Genomic DNA, 16,642 nt, shown 5'->3' with positions numbered 1-16,642 from the left:
AGTCTAATATTTAAAAATATGGTAATGGTGACTTGTTTGAATAAGTGGCCTGCATTTCCATAATTTCATTATTACGTAAAACACGCTAATTATTTGAAGTGTGCTTATTACTAAAAGAGAAATCTCCTTCTAATAAAGATGAAATTGGCTTTTTTCCCTGTATTGCCATGCACTCTGCTCCCCTTCTCTCCTGGATGGTGAGTGGCCACAGCCAGGAGTGGGGTGATGGCAGCATTCGCTTTGTTTGCTCAGGGAAGGCTGCCAGCCAGGGGATGCAGGGACAGGCAGAGAAGCTGAAGGACAAGCTGAGGTCTTTGTGCACCCTGTGTCACCCTTGGCCCAGCAACATTGGTACCCTTTGGGCTCATGGGCTCCAGGAGTTGTTGGGAACACTGCAAGACAGCCCAGCCCCTGCTGCCCATTCCCTCCAGCAGGGATGCCCCAGCTGTCATGGTTTGCCCACACGGCATCGCCTGTGCCAGGCTATCCAACAGCCTGTGGGGCTGGAAGGTGTCTCAGCAGCCAGGTGTCCTGTAGTGCAGAGGCCCCTGTCACCCAGCTCTGCCCTGGGAGGGAGCCAGCATCGTGTGTGCATGATGGGAAGAGTGGTTCCCAGTGCAGAAGACAGGAGGAAGCGTCCTGTCTCCCACAGTGACAGTGGCCAGCCTGGGTGGGAGAAAGAAAGTGCCCAAGCAGCAGGTTGATGGCCAAGACTAGATCCCTTTTTCTGCACTTCCTGCACTTCCTCTGGGAACTGCCAGAGATGGGCCCTCCCTGCTCCAGTGTCCCTGCTGGGGTAAACTGGATTTGGAGGTCTTGCTGACCCCAGTGTGTAGGGAGTGGGACAAGCATCCTGTCCCCCTGGGACAGACACAGGTTGAGGAAGGATGAGTATGAATTGTGTCCAAGCCCTCTTCAGAGCCTTTGTGGGCGCTCTGTGGTGGGGCAGGCAGGGAGGCACTGGGATGAAGTCAATATAAAACTAATTTTCTTTTCTTCATGAAGAAATGAGGTGTGTGGCAGTAACGTAATTGCAGATAATGAGGTAAGTTATTCTTAATATTCTGCACGTCGCTGTCAGCTCCACCTAATATACCTGCCGGCTGTGTGGGGCACACAGAGCCCCTTGCCCCATGCGCAGGATTATGAGGCCATTAATTTGGGAGCAGCTCAGCAGGACCATCCTGGCGTCCCTGTGGATCCCTGGGAGCTGGGAGCACTTGGTTCTGACACGTCCTTGTCGCCACTATGGCGGGCATCCTGGTGTCCCCACCTTACCCAGCATGTCACGGTGGGGATGGATTCAGATCAGACACAAACTCCCTCCTAGCTCCAGTGTGGACAGGGTGAGTGACACAAGAGCCTGGCTCTGTGTGCTGGGAAAATGCTGTCACTCCCTGCCCTGACAGTGACATTTGTGCTCACAGGAAGCAGCACAGCCCACTGTGGGGACACAGTGCCCAGTGCTCCCATTCATGATTGCTGGGGACGCCAGCAGCAGTGCCAGACTGCGTGAGACCTCGGAGGTCCGTGTGGCTGCCGCCGCTCACAAGGCCACCTGCTGTCACCCGGGGGCGACGCTGGGGAGGCTCCGGGTGGCGGTGGCCGGGCGTCCCTGTTTCCGCTTTGCAGGGAGCTGTTATACAAAGGCAGCGGTGATATTATTCATTAACAGTAATCTGCCATTAGAACATTGACAAATGGCCCCTCGGCGCCTGAGCATCAGTTCTGGTACAGCCCATAAAGCATGGGGACAGTTTAAATATGGACCTGCTCAGCTTGGGCCGGGGGTGATCTGTCTTCCCGGCCATAGCACAGGTGCGCTGGGGTTGCCTCCAAATGAGCACGTGTGGGGGGGCCCTGCAGTCCCTGACCACCCACGGCCCAGTGGGGCAGCTGCTGGGATGGAAAAGCTCCTTCCTTGCTCCAGGAGCGTCTCAGCCCAGTGCACGGCAGTTGCAGAAGCACTCAGCCCCTGTGGTAGAGGTGTCTGTGTGGTTTGATCCTATGGGGAGATGGGAGAAATGCTGTCCGGGCAGCACACACAGGGATCCAGCCCCTACCCTTCTCCCCAGTGCCTGGGCTGGGTGTGCAGGTGATGCTGTCCTGGAGTGAGCATTGCTGCTCCTGACAGCCCAGTCCAACAGCACAGACTCCTGCTGATGGAATCTTTGAGCTCATGCTGGGTTCACAGCAGTGCCACCATGAAGGGGCTGGCAGGAGGATGTCAGCCCAGTGCCATGGGCTCGGGACTTTCTGCCTCTATCTCAGCAGAGGAGTGCAATGGGAATGTCTGTGCCCCTCCAAGGACAAGGCAGCCAGGGATGCTGAACGGCCACAAACTCCAGCCTCAACTAGGAGAACGTCCTGCTGCCCCATGTGTATGCACGTGTCGCTGTCCTTGGCTGTCACCGCAGCGGGAGCTTGGCAGGACGTGGAGAGGGCTGAAACGAGGGTGTCGAGGCCGTGTGGTGTCACAGTGGGTAATGCTGAAACACAGGGCAGGAGGGTTAAAACCTCGTGGGCTAAGCCAGCCAGGGCGAGTGGAGGCTGGGGTGTCACATTACCCCACACTGCACTGGCAGCTGGGCCAAAGGAGGGTCCCAGAGGTAGCCAACCCCAGAACCCAGCACCTCAGGGCAAGCTCAACCCCAGCCATCCTTGGCCACTGCACAGGGACATGGGGGCAATGCTCGGAGGCAGCACAGCAAGGTGAGGGGCAGGGAGGCAGGGCACAGCCACTGCTCTGTTTGCGTGAGGCAGGATAACCCCAGGCTGACCCCTTTCACACACACCGCACAACACCCCTAAATCAATTGCATCTTATTATTACAATATCAATATACAATATTCCTACAATAACACCATTGATTTTCTACTCAGAGGCTGCACCTAAGTCTGTTTTAAAGAGGAGGGAGTTAATAGTGCCCTCATTAAAAATCTATAGATTACCCCCCACCCCAAAAAAAAGAAAAAGCAGTTTATATTCATTAGGGCTATTGAATATAAAGTAATATGTTTGTGTAGGACATTGGAGTAATGTGATAATCCGTCCGCATATCAGGGAGAAATCCACTTAGCAACCCTGTCAGCTTGACAAGAAAAATGTGCCCATAAAGTCGGGAATACATTGCGGGAGTGAGCAGGAGGAGAGCAGGGGCGCGCGTGCGTGTGCGCGCCTGTGCAGAGCCGTGCTGGCCATCAGTGTGGGACCACCTTCATTCACCCCATCACCCTGCTCAGCCCTGGGACACGGGTGGGCACCACTCAGGCCCCTGGAGGTGTCTGGGGCTGGGACACACCAGGTGTGCCAGGATGGGGATCAAGTTGGGGGGCTCCACAACCTGCCAGCCTCCCCGCCCCCAGGTATGGTCACCAGATGGGACAGGTTGGTGGGTGCCAGCCTGGTGCCAGCCTGATGCCAGCCACAGCCATGTGCCCCCCAGGGAAAGCTGAGCTGGGTGGGGGCTATAGGGTGGTCAGGGCTGTCTGCACCCTCCTGTCAGCCTCAGACTCTGCTTGTCCCCTGCCCCGTGGTCACCTTTGCGATGGATTAAGCACTGAAAAGCAGCCGAGCAATCCCAGTCGCGCTCTTTTAGGCTGTCAATTGCCATTTTTGTAATAGAAATTCCTTTCACAAGGTAACGACGGCCAGATTTAGAGGATTTCATATTGTTAATAATTCCCCAAACAGCCATCTGACTGTGTTGTTTTAAAAGCCGCTTAGTTTTTTGCTTTGGAGTTTATGAAAATCTCCCACTCTAATATCCCGAGAGCCAGCCTATAATTGTGTTATTAAATCAATCGGAGCGGATTACATTGTAAAATCAATAGATGGCTGTAATTGCATATTAGAAAGTTGTTCTGCTGTTGTTGATTTTTTTTTACATGGATAATTATAATAAGCGTGTTTACCTTAGTGCTGATTTGAAATGAGTCTCACTAAATGACGTATGATGAGCTTGGCACACTCGCTTCCAGGGGCCATAGCATCATTTGGGACAGCAAGGACAGCACTGGCATGGGCATGTGGGTGACACGGACCCAACAGGATCCCACCAGTTCTGCAGGGCGGCAGCTCAGACTTCAGGGTGTCTCCCTGCACTGGCACATGGCAACAGAGCACACTGGGGTTTTGGGGAGGCAGATGATGGGGTGCACCAAGCAGACAGCCATGGCAGATGGTGTCCCCAGTGACTAGCCTGGGAGTCCCAGGAAGTGGCATGGGGTCTCACTGCCCATCTGGCAGCTGCCCAAGTCTCTGTGCAGTTCCCCCTCAGCAATATGAAGCAATAGTCAAGTCCCAGTGCCCACTTCAGCTCAGGGCAATGCTGCAGGCTGTGAGGTTGGCAGTGGGACACCTGGGGCTGTGCTTTCACAAACTGCTCACTTGCCTTGCAACCCACCTGCCACAGCTCCAGGATTTGCTTTGCTGTTACTTTTCGGGGGTAGAAGGCCAGGGCTGGCTGGGTGGGGGTATTTTGGCCACAGACAGTTGCATTCCTCTCACCTCCATTTCCCCAGCTTTCAAGCCACTATTACCCTGTTGGATCCCACTGGCAGCTGGCTCCAAGGGCTGAGGGCTTTCCAAGGGGCGCTCAATTGTCTGGGGGATGAGATGGAGCAGGTGATCCTAAGGACAGTGAGGGGATCGTTTGAGTGGGAACAACCTGACAGCAGCAGGAGCTGGCATTGAGGCTTGGCTGGGCAGGACACTTGTCACCTCCAGGGGCCTTATGCAGCCATCCGTGTTACCTTGGGCAGAAGAGAGGATGAAGGCACAGAGAGATGGGCTCACCTGTGCCCTGTGCCACCCAGTGGGCTGGGGACCCCCTCTTTTTTGGGCTGTCCTCATGCCCAACTGCTGTCCCCTGTCTGGCACATGAATGACAAGGGGTGCCATGAGAGGGTCTTGGGGGCACTTCAGAGGCATGTGGCACTGATGGGGACATTACTCTTCCACTGCCAACCATCAGCCAGGAGGGTGTCTGGCAGCTCATAGCAGCCCCTCAGGAAGCTGCACATGGGGAAAGTTCTGAACCTCCGGCAGATGCTGGGGGACAGGTGGTGGCTTTGCCAGCAGGTCACTGGGCATGGTGGGGCTGGGCAGCGCTGCTGGTGGGGCAGGGAGCATCCAGGAGGCCGGGCAGCCCCATCCCTGGAGGCAATGCCTGGCAGCAGGACAGCGCTGCCCGGCTGCAGGGGGCCCTCAATCCGGCACGCAGCACTGTCAGCAGGCAGCCTGCTGTCTCCTAGACAGTGAAATATGGCCACAATTAGCCCGGATACAGTTCAATTATGATAAACAGCATTTGCACCCTTTAAGCTGTGATTAAAAGGCCTCCTCCCGTTGATAGAGAGACCTAATTTCACATTATTATCGCTGTAGCTTGATTATAAAGCACTCCCTGGATTTACAGTTGGGAGATGGATGTGGAGGCTTCTTTATCATTTACACATCAGTAATGATGCAGCCTTCCCTCCACCACAACATCCATCCAGCAGCAGCGGGAAGAGGGGGGCCTTGCCTGCACCCCCCTCCCGGGGCACCCTCTCCCCATGTCAGCCAGGCCCTGCTGCCACACGCAAGTGGGCAAAGTCACCCTTACGGTAACAGCTTGATAAATGGGCGGGCGGTAATGAAATGGAGACATCAAGGCGTGGGGCGAGGAAGAAAGAGTGGTAATCGGAACGAGTGGAGCTGTCCCGAAACGGAGGGGAGCGGGAAGAAGGATCGCCTCTGCGCCGTGTGCTGTCAAGGGAGAAATTACACATTTACTCTTGCTTTTTCTTAAGGAGACGGCCCTCATAGATCAAAACATGGATTTACAAGCCAATTTTCAACATGAAATATAGACACTAGGAATCAATTTAAGCCCAGCTTCTATTTTAGCAAACGGTGCCTGAGTTTAGTCCCAGGTAAATAACACAAGAGCCTTCCCCCTTCCCATCTTGCTGCTCTGCCACGGCCCAGCACCAGGAGTGGCTGTGGCTTGCCATCCCAGCCACCTGCCACTTGTCAAACTCTGATCAGTGGGCATAGGGAGGCACCGTAGGCTGGCTCTGGTGGGAACATGGATGACTCCGACCTTCAGGTCTGGGGCACCTCAGTGCAGCACCGGGTCATACTGGGAATGCAGGTGGCCAGTGCTGGGACTGGGAGCTCTGCAATGTTGCCACATCACTGCAAGGTCCTCGGGACAGAGTACCTGGACTGGTGAGGACACAGACCCAGTGCGGGATTCAGAACTTGCTCCAACAGCTCCTCTTTGGATCATGCCTCTAACCCAGTTATCTCTGTACTTTCTCCTTAGATGACTGCAAGAACATTGCCAACATCATGAAGACACTGGCCCATAGAGGCTTCATCTTCAAGCAGACCTCCAAACCTTTTTGATCCCCGAGGCAAGCCAGGCAAGGGCTGCATGCGCCCGGTGCCGGCAAGGCGGGGAGGACGGGCTCCAGCATTAAAAAAAAACCGGCAACCGAGGCCAGAGGAACCGACACAAAAAAAAATCTCAATTTCAGCTGTTAACTCCAGTAGAGGTTGTATATATGGGAAGGCAAATCTGTGTAGACCTGATGTGACTCCCTCTCTGGGCTGCTCCGGACATTATGCCATGCTAGCGGACAGCCGCGTAGGGCGCTTGCACCACATTTTAGACTTGTAGTTCGTTCTTTTTCTTTGGCTCCTGATTTCCGTCCCTCCCTCCATATCCCACCCCGTCCTCCCTCTCCCACCCCGTAGCCAGAGCATCCCCCATCTCCACCCTGGCATGGGCCATACCCACCTTCCCTTCTTCTTTCTCTTCTCTGGTTTTATGTTTTCAGGCCTCGATGGCTGCTGCAGCGATGCCAGTGTGTGCCTGCACTCGGGCAGCACTCACGGAGGCTCAGCGTGTCGAGACGGCCCCTCGCCCTCCCCGCCAGCTCCCCCCGCCTCTCCCTGAGCGCCTTTTCCCCTTTTTGAGTCAACACTAACCCCTCTGACTCCTGTATGTGACAAACGCGATCCGTCTCTTTATGTTCGAGGTGAAGTGCCTGTATTCTCCGCTGCAGAGCCCCTGGCAGCCCCACCGTGGGCTGCAGGGCCCCGGAGGGCTCCCTTCAGTGAGGCAGGGGCCCAGCGGACAGGCGGGCGGCAGGAGGGAGGTGACAGTGTCCGCATGGAGCCCCGTCCCCTCCCCGTTCCGTCTGCTCGTGCCTCTTGCGGGGCTGGGTGGGATGCCCAGCCCTGCCTCGTCCCCGCCGATCAATTCCAGCTCCATGGGGGACAGGCCCGCCACAGCACCGTGTCCGTGTCCGGTGGTGGACGTGCCAGCGCGCGCTGGCCCCCGGCCCACAGGTACCTGAGCAGGGGAGCTGCAAATTGCCCCAGGCCCCTGAGCGTGCTCCCTGCCACCCTCCCTCGGTTCCCGAGCTGAGGCTCAGCCCCTCACGTGCCCACGTGCTGTGCCCCTCACAGGTCCCCGCGGACGCTCAGCAGCAGCTGGCTTGTTGCCTGAGAGAGTTGCCGAGCACATCCCCGGCTGGGTGGGCTCCCGGCCGGCCAGGGCGGTTGGGGGGAGCCGTGGGGCGGGCTGAGGGCACACGTCCTCTCAGTGTCACCCAGCCCCAGGGCCCTGCTGAATGGAGCCCTCGTCCGGGCACTGACCTGCAGGGAGGCTGCAGCCCCAGGCCCGTGCGTGCATGGCCTGGAGCGAAGCCGGTGACGGCAGCCAGAAGGGCAATACAGGCACTGAACTTGGCGGTACATGACTGCATGGTGTGTGGTGTTCCAGTTAAACCAACCGATAATGCAACCCCAGCATTTTCATTGTCTAGTTATTCCAATCCTTGCTGTAAATGTGCCACATGAATAAAGTTTGGGGGTAAAGGAGCCCAGGCTGTGCCCATGCATGTGCAAGTTTGTATGGGGGGCAGAGGCAGGGGAGTGCCACCTGGATATGTGGGAGTAGGGTGCTCCCTGGGGTATGGCACGTCCGTGCTCCCCATAAAAGGCAAGGGTTTTGGCTGTGAAAGGGTGGTGAAGGTTCCCTGCTGCCGGGAGCACTGCCCCACTCTCCAGCATGGGCACTGTGAGTGGGCACCAGCCCCACCACCACCTCGGGTTTGCTTATGCCCCAAGGCAGCTTTACCCTGAGGATCCCACCAGCCCATCACCAGACCTTAACCACTGGTGCACCCCACACGCTTTTCTGCCCAGTGCCAGGTGACAGCCACCACTACATCCCACTGGCACCTGTCACCCCACCTTGTAGCCTGGCACACCGTAGCCACACAGCTGCCACTGCATTTGGAGCATCTTGGCTACAGAATGGAGCCAGCATGGCTCTGCTGGACCCTGGGGCATCTGCTCTGCCCTGGCCAGCTGAGCCAGCATGAGTGCAACACCGTGGGGTGCAGGAGCAATACCCAGCCATGCAGGAACCAGCACTGCATCCAGGTGCCCAAGGAATTTGCCCTGTGCCAGAGTTCCACTGGGTAATGGGGATGCAATATCCAGCTAGCACCGAGTGGGCAGCTCCCAGACAGCAGAGGCAGTCCAGCCAACTTGCTCCATGCAAAGGTCACAGGGGTTTTACCAGTTCCCTCTGTGCAGCACCTGATCAGCTTTATTGACCCTTTTTTGATGGGAGTTGTCTAATTAGTTTTTTATGAAAACTAAGAACTTGGCCTTTGCCCTCTGCTCCTGCAGGCGAGAATGTGACTCAGAGGACACTGTCACGGTGGATCGATGACGGCCACTTACACTTGGAAGGCAGGTGTAGGGGACACAGGGTGGGCAGCAGCCCAGAGCAGGGCACACAGCCAGGGCCACCAGTGCCCACAGTGGGCAGCACATAAACCCAGCCTCCCACCGTGATGCCTCAGCCCCTCCAAGGCCCTGCAAAACATGAGATGCCCGGACCAGGAGCCCCTCCCACCACAGACTGAAGCCTTGGGTGGGGCAGTAGGAGGAACTGTACTGACAGTGAGTGCTGGGGACGAGTGTTTCCAGCAGGGGCAGCCCCTCACTTAGGCAAGGCAGCACCTGCAGGTGTCGGGCACGCAGGAGTTACTGGAAGACAGCAGCTACAGCAGAGCTGGGCATGGGAGCCTCAAAGGCAGCAGGGGCTGCAGCAGCTCCCAGCAGGGTCAGTGGCACCCAGCCTGTCTGGGATGGGGTGAGACAGCTCCATGCACCAGGACCAGTGGCCACAGTGCAGCCATCGGTGCCCTGGGGCAGCTCTCCAGCACCTGCTACAAGCACCTGGAGGTTGCACTACTCCAGAGGTCAGATGGGGCTGGGACTACGGCACTGGGCAGAGGATAGCTCCCACTTTTCTCTGGAGCACTGCAGTGTTTGTCCCAGCAAGGCCCCTGTCCTGTCCCATGGCTGCAAGCAGCCAGCTGTCCCTAGGGGCACTGGGACAGCCAGCACTGCCCCCACACCTCCTCATCCTCACCCTGCACAGCATGCTTACGGCTTCTTCACATTCTTGATGGAGAACGAGCTGGAGGCCAACTCCCTTCACTTTCTCTGCTACAAAAGGGAGACAGGAAAGAAAAGAGAAACCAGAACAGCAGGTGGGACCACTTGGGTTGTGACAAACACATCCACCTGTCCCAGAGCTAGCTCCAGAAGCAATCCAGGCAGTGCCAAATGGACTCCACTGCCTGGTCGAAGGCAGAGCCAAGTCTCTGCGTGACAGGAGGGACAGAGCTAATCCAGCGGTGACAAGGGGGTGGGACAGCACCCTCACAGGGAATGCTACCTCCCTGACATGAACAGGGCTTTGGGATGGTCAGGAGGAAGGGGCTGAGCTCTGCAAGAACTTGGTGGCCGCAGGAGCCCTGACTAAGCAAGACAGTGTGCACCAAGCCCTAAGAAGAAGGACACTGAGAGAGGGGCAGAACAGCTCTGTGCTATGGGCAGCTGTGCCAGGGATGTTTCACATGGGACAGGACAGAGTCTGGAAATGCTCCTCTGCCATCCAGACGTGCTGTGATGTGGCCCAGGAGCAGATCAGGAGGCTGACAGAAAACCAGGGCTCCTCAAAAAACCCACCCCTTTTCTGGGCAGTACACACCAATATGCCTGAATGAGGCCTGGCAAGCTCCAGGGAGCTCCCCTTCACAGAGAAGGTTCAGGGCTGCACCCAGCCCTAGGAAAGCCAGGGCCATTGTCACCAAGTGAGACTTTCCCCACAGTGAGACTGTGCCAGGTGCCACACGGACCCTCTGCCCACAGCCACAGCAGGTTCAGCACCCGGAGCTGGGCTCTGCGTGTGGGGTGCCCCAGGCACAGCACAGCTCCCAGGTGTGCTGGGTGCTGCAGCGACAGGAGGTGCCAGAGCTCCAGGTCCCCACGGCACAAGGCACCACAGGCAGCGGCACAGGCCAGCGCTGCACTGGCACAGTGACTGCACTCTGGTGCCCGCCGTGCCCGGCCCCACAGCCCTCCCCTGTTCCCACAGGCCGGCAGAGCCACTGCCCCAACCCGCAAGCGCCCAGGGGACGGACGAGGCAGCAGGGACCCGCTCTCTGCAGCCAGCCAGGCCTGTCCATCCCTGCTCCCGCGGCCCCCGGCCCTGCGCGCGCCTGCTCCCGGCGGCAGAGCACGTCGTGGGAGGCCCCGCTGCCTCCCCTGGCGGGAAGCGGCCCCCAGTTCCCGCCGGGCAGACGGCAAACAGAGCATGGAATTTGCACGGCTGAAAGTTAAATACAACACACACACGGATTTCGTCAGAGGCCCTGGCACCGCTGCCTTCGTGGGATCCGATTAACGGGGAAATAAAAGGGCCAGAGAACCCACACAGCAGAGTGAGCAGATGCCCTATAAAAATCAAATACAGGGTAATCAAGGGGACCGAAAGGTACATTTAAAAAAACAAAAACCCACCCTGGAAACAAAGGAGCTGGGCTTTGTGGCTTTCCTGGGAGGGCTGCAGAATTAATGGGGAAGAGCACATGTGTTTGATAATCTTTATATGGCAAAAGACCCATCTTTCAAATATGTCACAAATTCATATTAATCACCTTCCTATTGCCTTCCGTGGCACAGCTATTCCAGTTGCCTTGGGCAAAATTGGGAACTGTCTGGTTAAAAAAAATGTTTTACATTATAATTTACAAGAGCTTACAAGTCTAGTTTCTTTTAATGGAAAGAACGATTAAAAAAAAGAGAAGAATATATATACACCCTGGTATATATACACTATATATATTAAAATATATATATATAAAAGACAGATATTGTAACTCCATCTGGAAAGAGAGAATGTTTGATCTTAACAATGTAACTTCTAGCTTTCAAACAGGCTCAGAAAACAAGAAGTCAGCAGGAGTTCAGATAAAGGAAGCTTAAAAGTCAAATAATTCTGACTCTGAACCCGAGACTTCTTAGACTCAAGGTCCTTTCCTTTACCCATTAATGGGCTGACTTGTGAGCTCAGGAACAAAGTGCTGCAATGTGAGGATTTCTGAGAGTCACTCATTACAGATCACTGAGTGGAGTCTGAGTTGCGGAAATCAAAGGATCCAATCTGGAGTAACTGGCTGAACTTCTGCTTGGAACTAATTTGTTCCGAGTTCGGCTCACCTTTCACCTCCTGAAGGCCCCGAGTAAAGTCCCTACCAGGGTCAGCCTCAAACAGCACTGGGGGGATCCCAGCTCAGCTTTAATGGTCAGCAATGGGCACTGCAGTCCCTGGGAGAGGGTGGACAGGTAGCCAGGGTAGGAGAAAAGTGGTGGACACAGCAGGGCAAGACAGCACCAGGCTTCCCACTTCCCCATGGGCTCTGAGAAAGATGCCCCTCCCAGCCTGGCTAATACACCCTGCTGACATGTCCCCCATGCCCACTGCTGGCCAAGCAGTGGTGGCAGACAGCTGCTGACAAAACCAGTATCTCAAAAGACCCTGGTGTGCCTTTGCCCATTCATTCCAATTCCTGGGAAGGAATCCAGGCAGTGCTCAGGAGTTAGGACTCCTAGTCCTATTCCTGGCTTTGCCACTCTCTCCAACATCTGGAGCAAGATACTTCTCTCCAGGGAAACAAATCTGGCTTCAGGGGAGCAGCTGGTTTGGAGGCTGAACTAATCCATGCTTAATCCAACATGTAGAGTGCCATGGACAGGCAGTGCTAGACAGCACAAAGGGATTCTCCAGCTCAGAGGAATTTGAAGGAAGGAGATTAATTGATTCCCCCAAAGGCCCTGGCAGCTCAGTGGCAAAACACACGCTTGAACTCGGGAGTTCAAGGCTGGCATGGCAGGGTTAAACCACTGCAGCAGGACATGGGCAGGTGTCATGGCCAAGCACCCACTGCTGCAGGAGCGAGGGAAGGAACGGCCGTCAAAAAGCACTGCTGTGCTCCAGAGCTGCTTGTTCCCACCACCAGCCACACTGCTGCCCTGCTGCCAGTGCCACGGGGCGGGGACAAAGCGCTGTGCTTCCACAGGCTGCTTCCTCTGCACCGTGCCCTGGCCCCGCTGTCCCCACCACGGCCTGGACACCTTGGGGCCATCGCCATGCAGAGTGGGGACACATGCATGCACCCACCAGCCATCCCCCTTCTCAGTGCTGACTGAGCCCAACAATCTTCCAGAGGCAAATTTCAGCCATGATGCTGGACAAGAAGCACCGGAGTTGCATCTGCCAAGGAGGATCACCAGGACATGACCTCTACTCAGCTCAGCCTATCTTTGGAAAAGCTGGCTGTGGGCTGCAGGGCGTTGCTCTCTCCTATGTTGACACCACCACATAGCCCAACAACCGTAGAAAGGTTCAGGGCAAGCACAGTGCCAGGCCCTGCCTGAGTCTCCAAGCATATCTGAAGCAGGTAGAACATGGGACAGAAGCCCCTTTCTCTTCCTCTCCAAAATACCCCTCCAGCTGGGATGTAATTTCCCCCCCGCCCCCAAAAGGTAGCAAAAAATGGTCACAGTGTGAATGTGCTTGACCTTTTGTCTTGGACTAATCTAATTGTGTCGTCTTTGTGTAATCAGCCGGTAAAGGTCAGTGCTGTATTTAACATGGGGGCCCTTTAGGTACTGAATTTGCCTTGCAGTGAATTAACTTGATTATATTTCTTTCAAATATGTCAGAGACCAGGTCAGTTTAACCCTCTCTGTGCTGCCTGGGCCCATGCCTTTGTTTCCAATTCCAGGAGGTGGCACCGAGGAACAATGTGGTCAGAAACACACTCATGGGCTCCCTCCTCCTGCAGTTATGGCCACCACCACCATCTCTCCCACCTTCCCAACAAGCCAGTTCTCAAGGGAGACCAAGCGTACTGTAAATCAGCTTGAAAGTTTGTGAACCAGGACACTCCAGACCGCAGGGAGGGAGGGGCAAGATTCCAGATTGAATGCAGTAGGGGAAAAAAAAATAATAATTCAAAAGACTCCTTTACAAACATGAACCTGTCTCAGTGGAACTCTTCCTTACGACTCAACATTGTCACAATCAAATAGGACATTACTCAAGTCCAGGTTAACGTGTCGCCTCTGCCGTCGACAGATAAGGTGTTCTCAATATCCTGCAATACATTATACATTTTAGAAAGTAAAGGTCTGTGCCGCTACCAGGGGCAGTGCGTTGGAGGCGTCAGGGATGCCACGGTGTGGAGATGGGCAGCTTTCATCAGGCAGTTCAGTTCAGCTGTGCCAGGGGACTGCACAGAGGGGAAAGCAACCACTGCACAGAGGGGAAAGCAGCCTCAGCTGATCCCCAGGCTTACCCTTGACCCTGAGGCAGTGGTGAGGGACTGGGCAGCCTGCCCTCCTGGAGGCAGGGAGGAGAGGCCGGTGATTCACATCCTGCAGAAGTACATGCACAGGACATTGCCACAGGGCTTGCACTGGAAGAAGCCCTAGGCCTGGCTTTTCTTTCTTGGCACTGGAAGTAGGGTATAAAAACCCTCCTTTGCTCTTCAAACACCTCTCTCCTTCCCAAGCCTCCTGCTCCAGGCAGGGCTACTGCTCGACTCCAGGGTCTTGGGCAAGTCATGTCTCATCACCTGAAGACTGCTTTCCCCACTCGCTTCTCTCTGCTGAGCAACCCTTACGAGGCTGTGTCTAGAGGAAAAATGCCTCAGGTTTGCAGCTGTACTGTTGCTGCCTTAGAACAAGCTCTCATCACCCAAAGCCTCACCGCTTTGGTCCACCCACACCAAGCTATCTGCCTGCATGCAGGATGTAGAGAAAGCCCTGCTGACCCCACCTGTAGCACCAAGAACACTGTCCAGCACAGGAGACAAGCCCAGAGAGCAGCACTGGGACTTGGGGGTGAACAGGCGTGTTCTGCTCCCTTGGACGCGCATGCCTGGAGGGAGAGCAGGGCAGCATCCCCAGCGCTTGTCAGGGCATCTGCGTCGGAGACCTGAGTGCGCCCTGTTCTGCCCCCCCGACCTTCCTTCTCACCGAGTTGGGGGTCAGTGGTGCTCCTACTACATCAATGATCTGGTCCTTGGTATCTCCCTTGCCCTCCTCAATGCCGAGCCCTGTCTGGCCATCTGGATGGGCACCTTCCACACTGAGGGGGCCGATGCTCCCAGCTTTGGCCAGGGCCTCGTAGCGGTGCCGTAACATCTGCAGCTCATACTCGCAGTTGGCAAAGGCTTGTTTCAGCTCGTACAGCAGCACCAGGTCACTCCGCAGCTCGTTGAACATCTGCACAATCTCCTCTGTGGGCATAGGGTTGAGATCTAGGGAGAAAAACACCCTCTGTTAAACACCCAGACCTACAACCCTATAAAATGAAAAATCCCTATAAAGGTTTTGGCTGCTCTTTCATTCCCACAAAGATACACCAGGAGCCTCACTCCAATCACATGGATCAGTATCAACTGGTATCCCTAAGGGCTGGGCTGTCCTTTGGTTCTGACCAAGGACTAAGGGTGAACCTTCAAAGTCCAGCACTCAGCAAGTGAAGGATGATGGAAAAACCACATGATTGAACCTTGCCACCCACAAGGTCACATGAAGGGAGCTCTGTCTTACAGAGAGACTGGATCCATGTTGCTGCAAAGGGCAGAAGAGCTCCTGCTGTTCCCTACACTTTCACCAAAAGAGGGTGGACAGGCTGAGCTCCATTGCTTCTTACTGCTCCTCCCTGGGCAGGTCCAAGGCAGAGAACTGCTCTGCTGCTGTGTTACTGACCTGTTTGTAGCAGCAACTATCAAATCACCTCCCCACACAGCATTCTGCTGCACCCCACCATGCACACACACAGAAGTGGGCCCCGTCTGCAGGGCTGCCCACATGACCCCCTTCCTGCTGGCAGGGTGTTCACCCCCACAAAGCCCAGGTGTGGTTCTGCACTCTAAAGTACAGCAGGGCTGGAGCCCCAAGAGACCCCCAAGGTATGTGTGTTCTTTGAGGCAGGAACCCCTGCTTACCCTCACGGAAAGCGAGCTCCAAGAAACATTCACATGTTTCCCCCAGGCTTCCCTAGTAAGCACAAATAGCAGCTCCCTCAATTCTACAGCCGAAACAGGAAACCATCCTGGCTGAGCCACTTTCACCAGCCACGGTAGGTCTTCAGAATGGCACGGTTTCCGAGACAACATAGCGAGCCATAAACCAGCTGGCCCAAAAAACTAACAAGACTTAACAGAAGTCAGTGCTGGGAACAGGCTCAGTAACCTCTTGTAAATCATTAATAAGGCTTCTATTTTTCTCTTTTCCTACCTTTAAATATCTCTCCAGCCACCATGCGGGAGAAAGGGATCATCAGGTATCTAATCAAGAGACACTGCATGCTGGGACCTGTAATACCTGTAAACTGTCCCCACTGCACGGAGAGCAGCCGCTGGCCATGGGCTGCACTTCTCCCCCTCTAGCCACGAGCAGGTATTGTACATGTTAAGTGAACCCTTCTTTCAGCTACTAAGACACTCGAGTTCAAGAGTGAGGGATGTGTGTTTACTCGCCTTTCAGCAGAGATGCTCCAGATTTTCACACAGCATGCAACCTATAAAGGGGGGATGAACAGTCCCAGATGCATTTTGGACTTGCCACCGTGAGCAGTAAATTAAGAGGAAATGAGGCTTAAAAGCAAGACAGGGCAGCCCTGAACAATGCGCGTGCCGTGGTCACTAACACACTTAGAAGTACCTCTCCCGGCAAGGCTGAGATTTGCCTTCCTAATACTGCGCTGCCTCTCTTGATGGTTAAAAAGGCCCAAACAAGAGAGAAACAAAGGCTCTTTTAAAAGATTTTTCTACTGGGAGGAAAAAAAAAACCCTGTGCATCTTGTTCTGGCTTTTACCCTCTCTTTTTTTTTTTTAAACACATAAAATATTTTAAAAACCATTCACATACTGTTATTCAAGAAACTGGCTGTATTACTAGGGGAAAAAATAGCCCATCTCGAGAACAAAGGCTAGCTCTGTGTGTCTCTTTCTCTCTCGCGTGCCCCCTTTACTCACCTACTCCGAGTTCCATCAGCATCTGCTCCAGGGCTTTAATCTTCTTCTGTCCCACCGAGCTTGGCAGTTTCATCTGGAACACAAAGGTAACAGAGCCACACAGCTCAGAGATAGCCCTCACTCACAGCCGTCTAGTTCAAAAGGCAAGAGAGCTTTTCTTTTTATAGTGCAGGGGGAACAAAAAAAGAAAGGGAGAGAAAGGAAAATCAAGTGGTAAGAGAGGGAG

At 54.9% G+C, this 16,642-nt stretch overlaps 2 protein-coding genes across 6 annotated transcripts in view; one reads left to right on the top strand and one right to left on the bottom strand.

Moving 5' to 3' along the window:
- The window catches only part of ERI3 (ERI1 exoribonuclease family member 3), a 130,509-nt gene extending 122,629 nt beyond the window's left edge, over window positions 1-7,880 (top strand). For 2 of the 3 annotated variants that reach the window (XM_005521086.3, XM_014250903.2), the window contains exon 8: window positions 6,315-7,880. In XM_005521086.3, the coding sequence (XP_005521143.1) occupies window positions 6,315-6,397 (83 nt within the window). In that variant the 3' untranslated portion in view covers window positions 6,398-7,880. The remainder of the gene's footprint in view (window positions 1-6,314) is intronic. The other variant, XR_001331363.2, reaches the window with a different exon arrangement.
- Window positions 7,881-13,405: 5,525 nt separating this feature from the next.
- Window positions 13,406-16,642, bottom strand: part of DMAP1 (DNA methyltransferase 1 associated protein 1) — a 30,899-nt gene continuing 27,662 nt past the window's right edge. For all 3 annotated transcript variants that reach the window (XM_088060615.1, XM_014250904.2, XM_088060614.1), the window contains 2 exons: window positions 16,417-16,489; window positions 13,406-14,691 (listed from right to left, as the gene is read on the bottom strand). In XM_088060615.1, coding sequence (XP_087916741.1) covers window positions 14,345-14,691; window positions 16,417-16,489 — 420 coding nt within the window. In that variant the 3' untranslated portion in view covers window positions 13,406-14,344. The remainder of the gene's footprint in view (window positions 14,692-16,416; window positions 16,490-16,642) is intronic.

The sequence above is a fragment of the Pseudopodoces humilis genome, chromosome 10 (assembly GCF_049639895.1).
Source record: "Pseudopodoces humilis isolate 2021_Gansu_Grassland_sample_001 chromosome 10, ASM4963989v1, whole genome shotgun sequence".
NCBI lineage: Eukaryota > Metazoa > Chordata > Aves > Passeriformes > Paridae > Pseudopodoces > Pseudopodoces humilis.
This window is presented reverse-complemented; position numbering and strand designations above follow the sequence as displayed.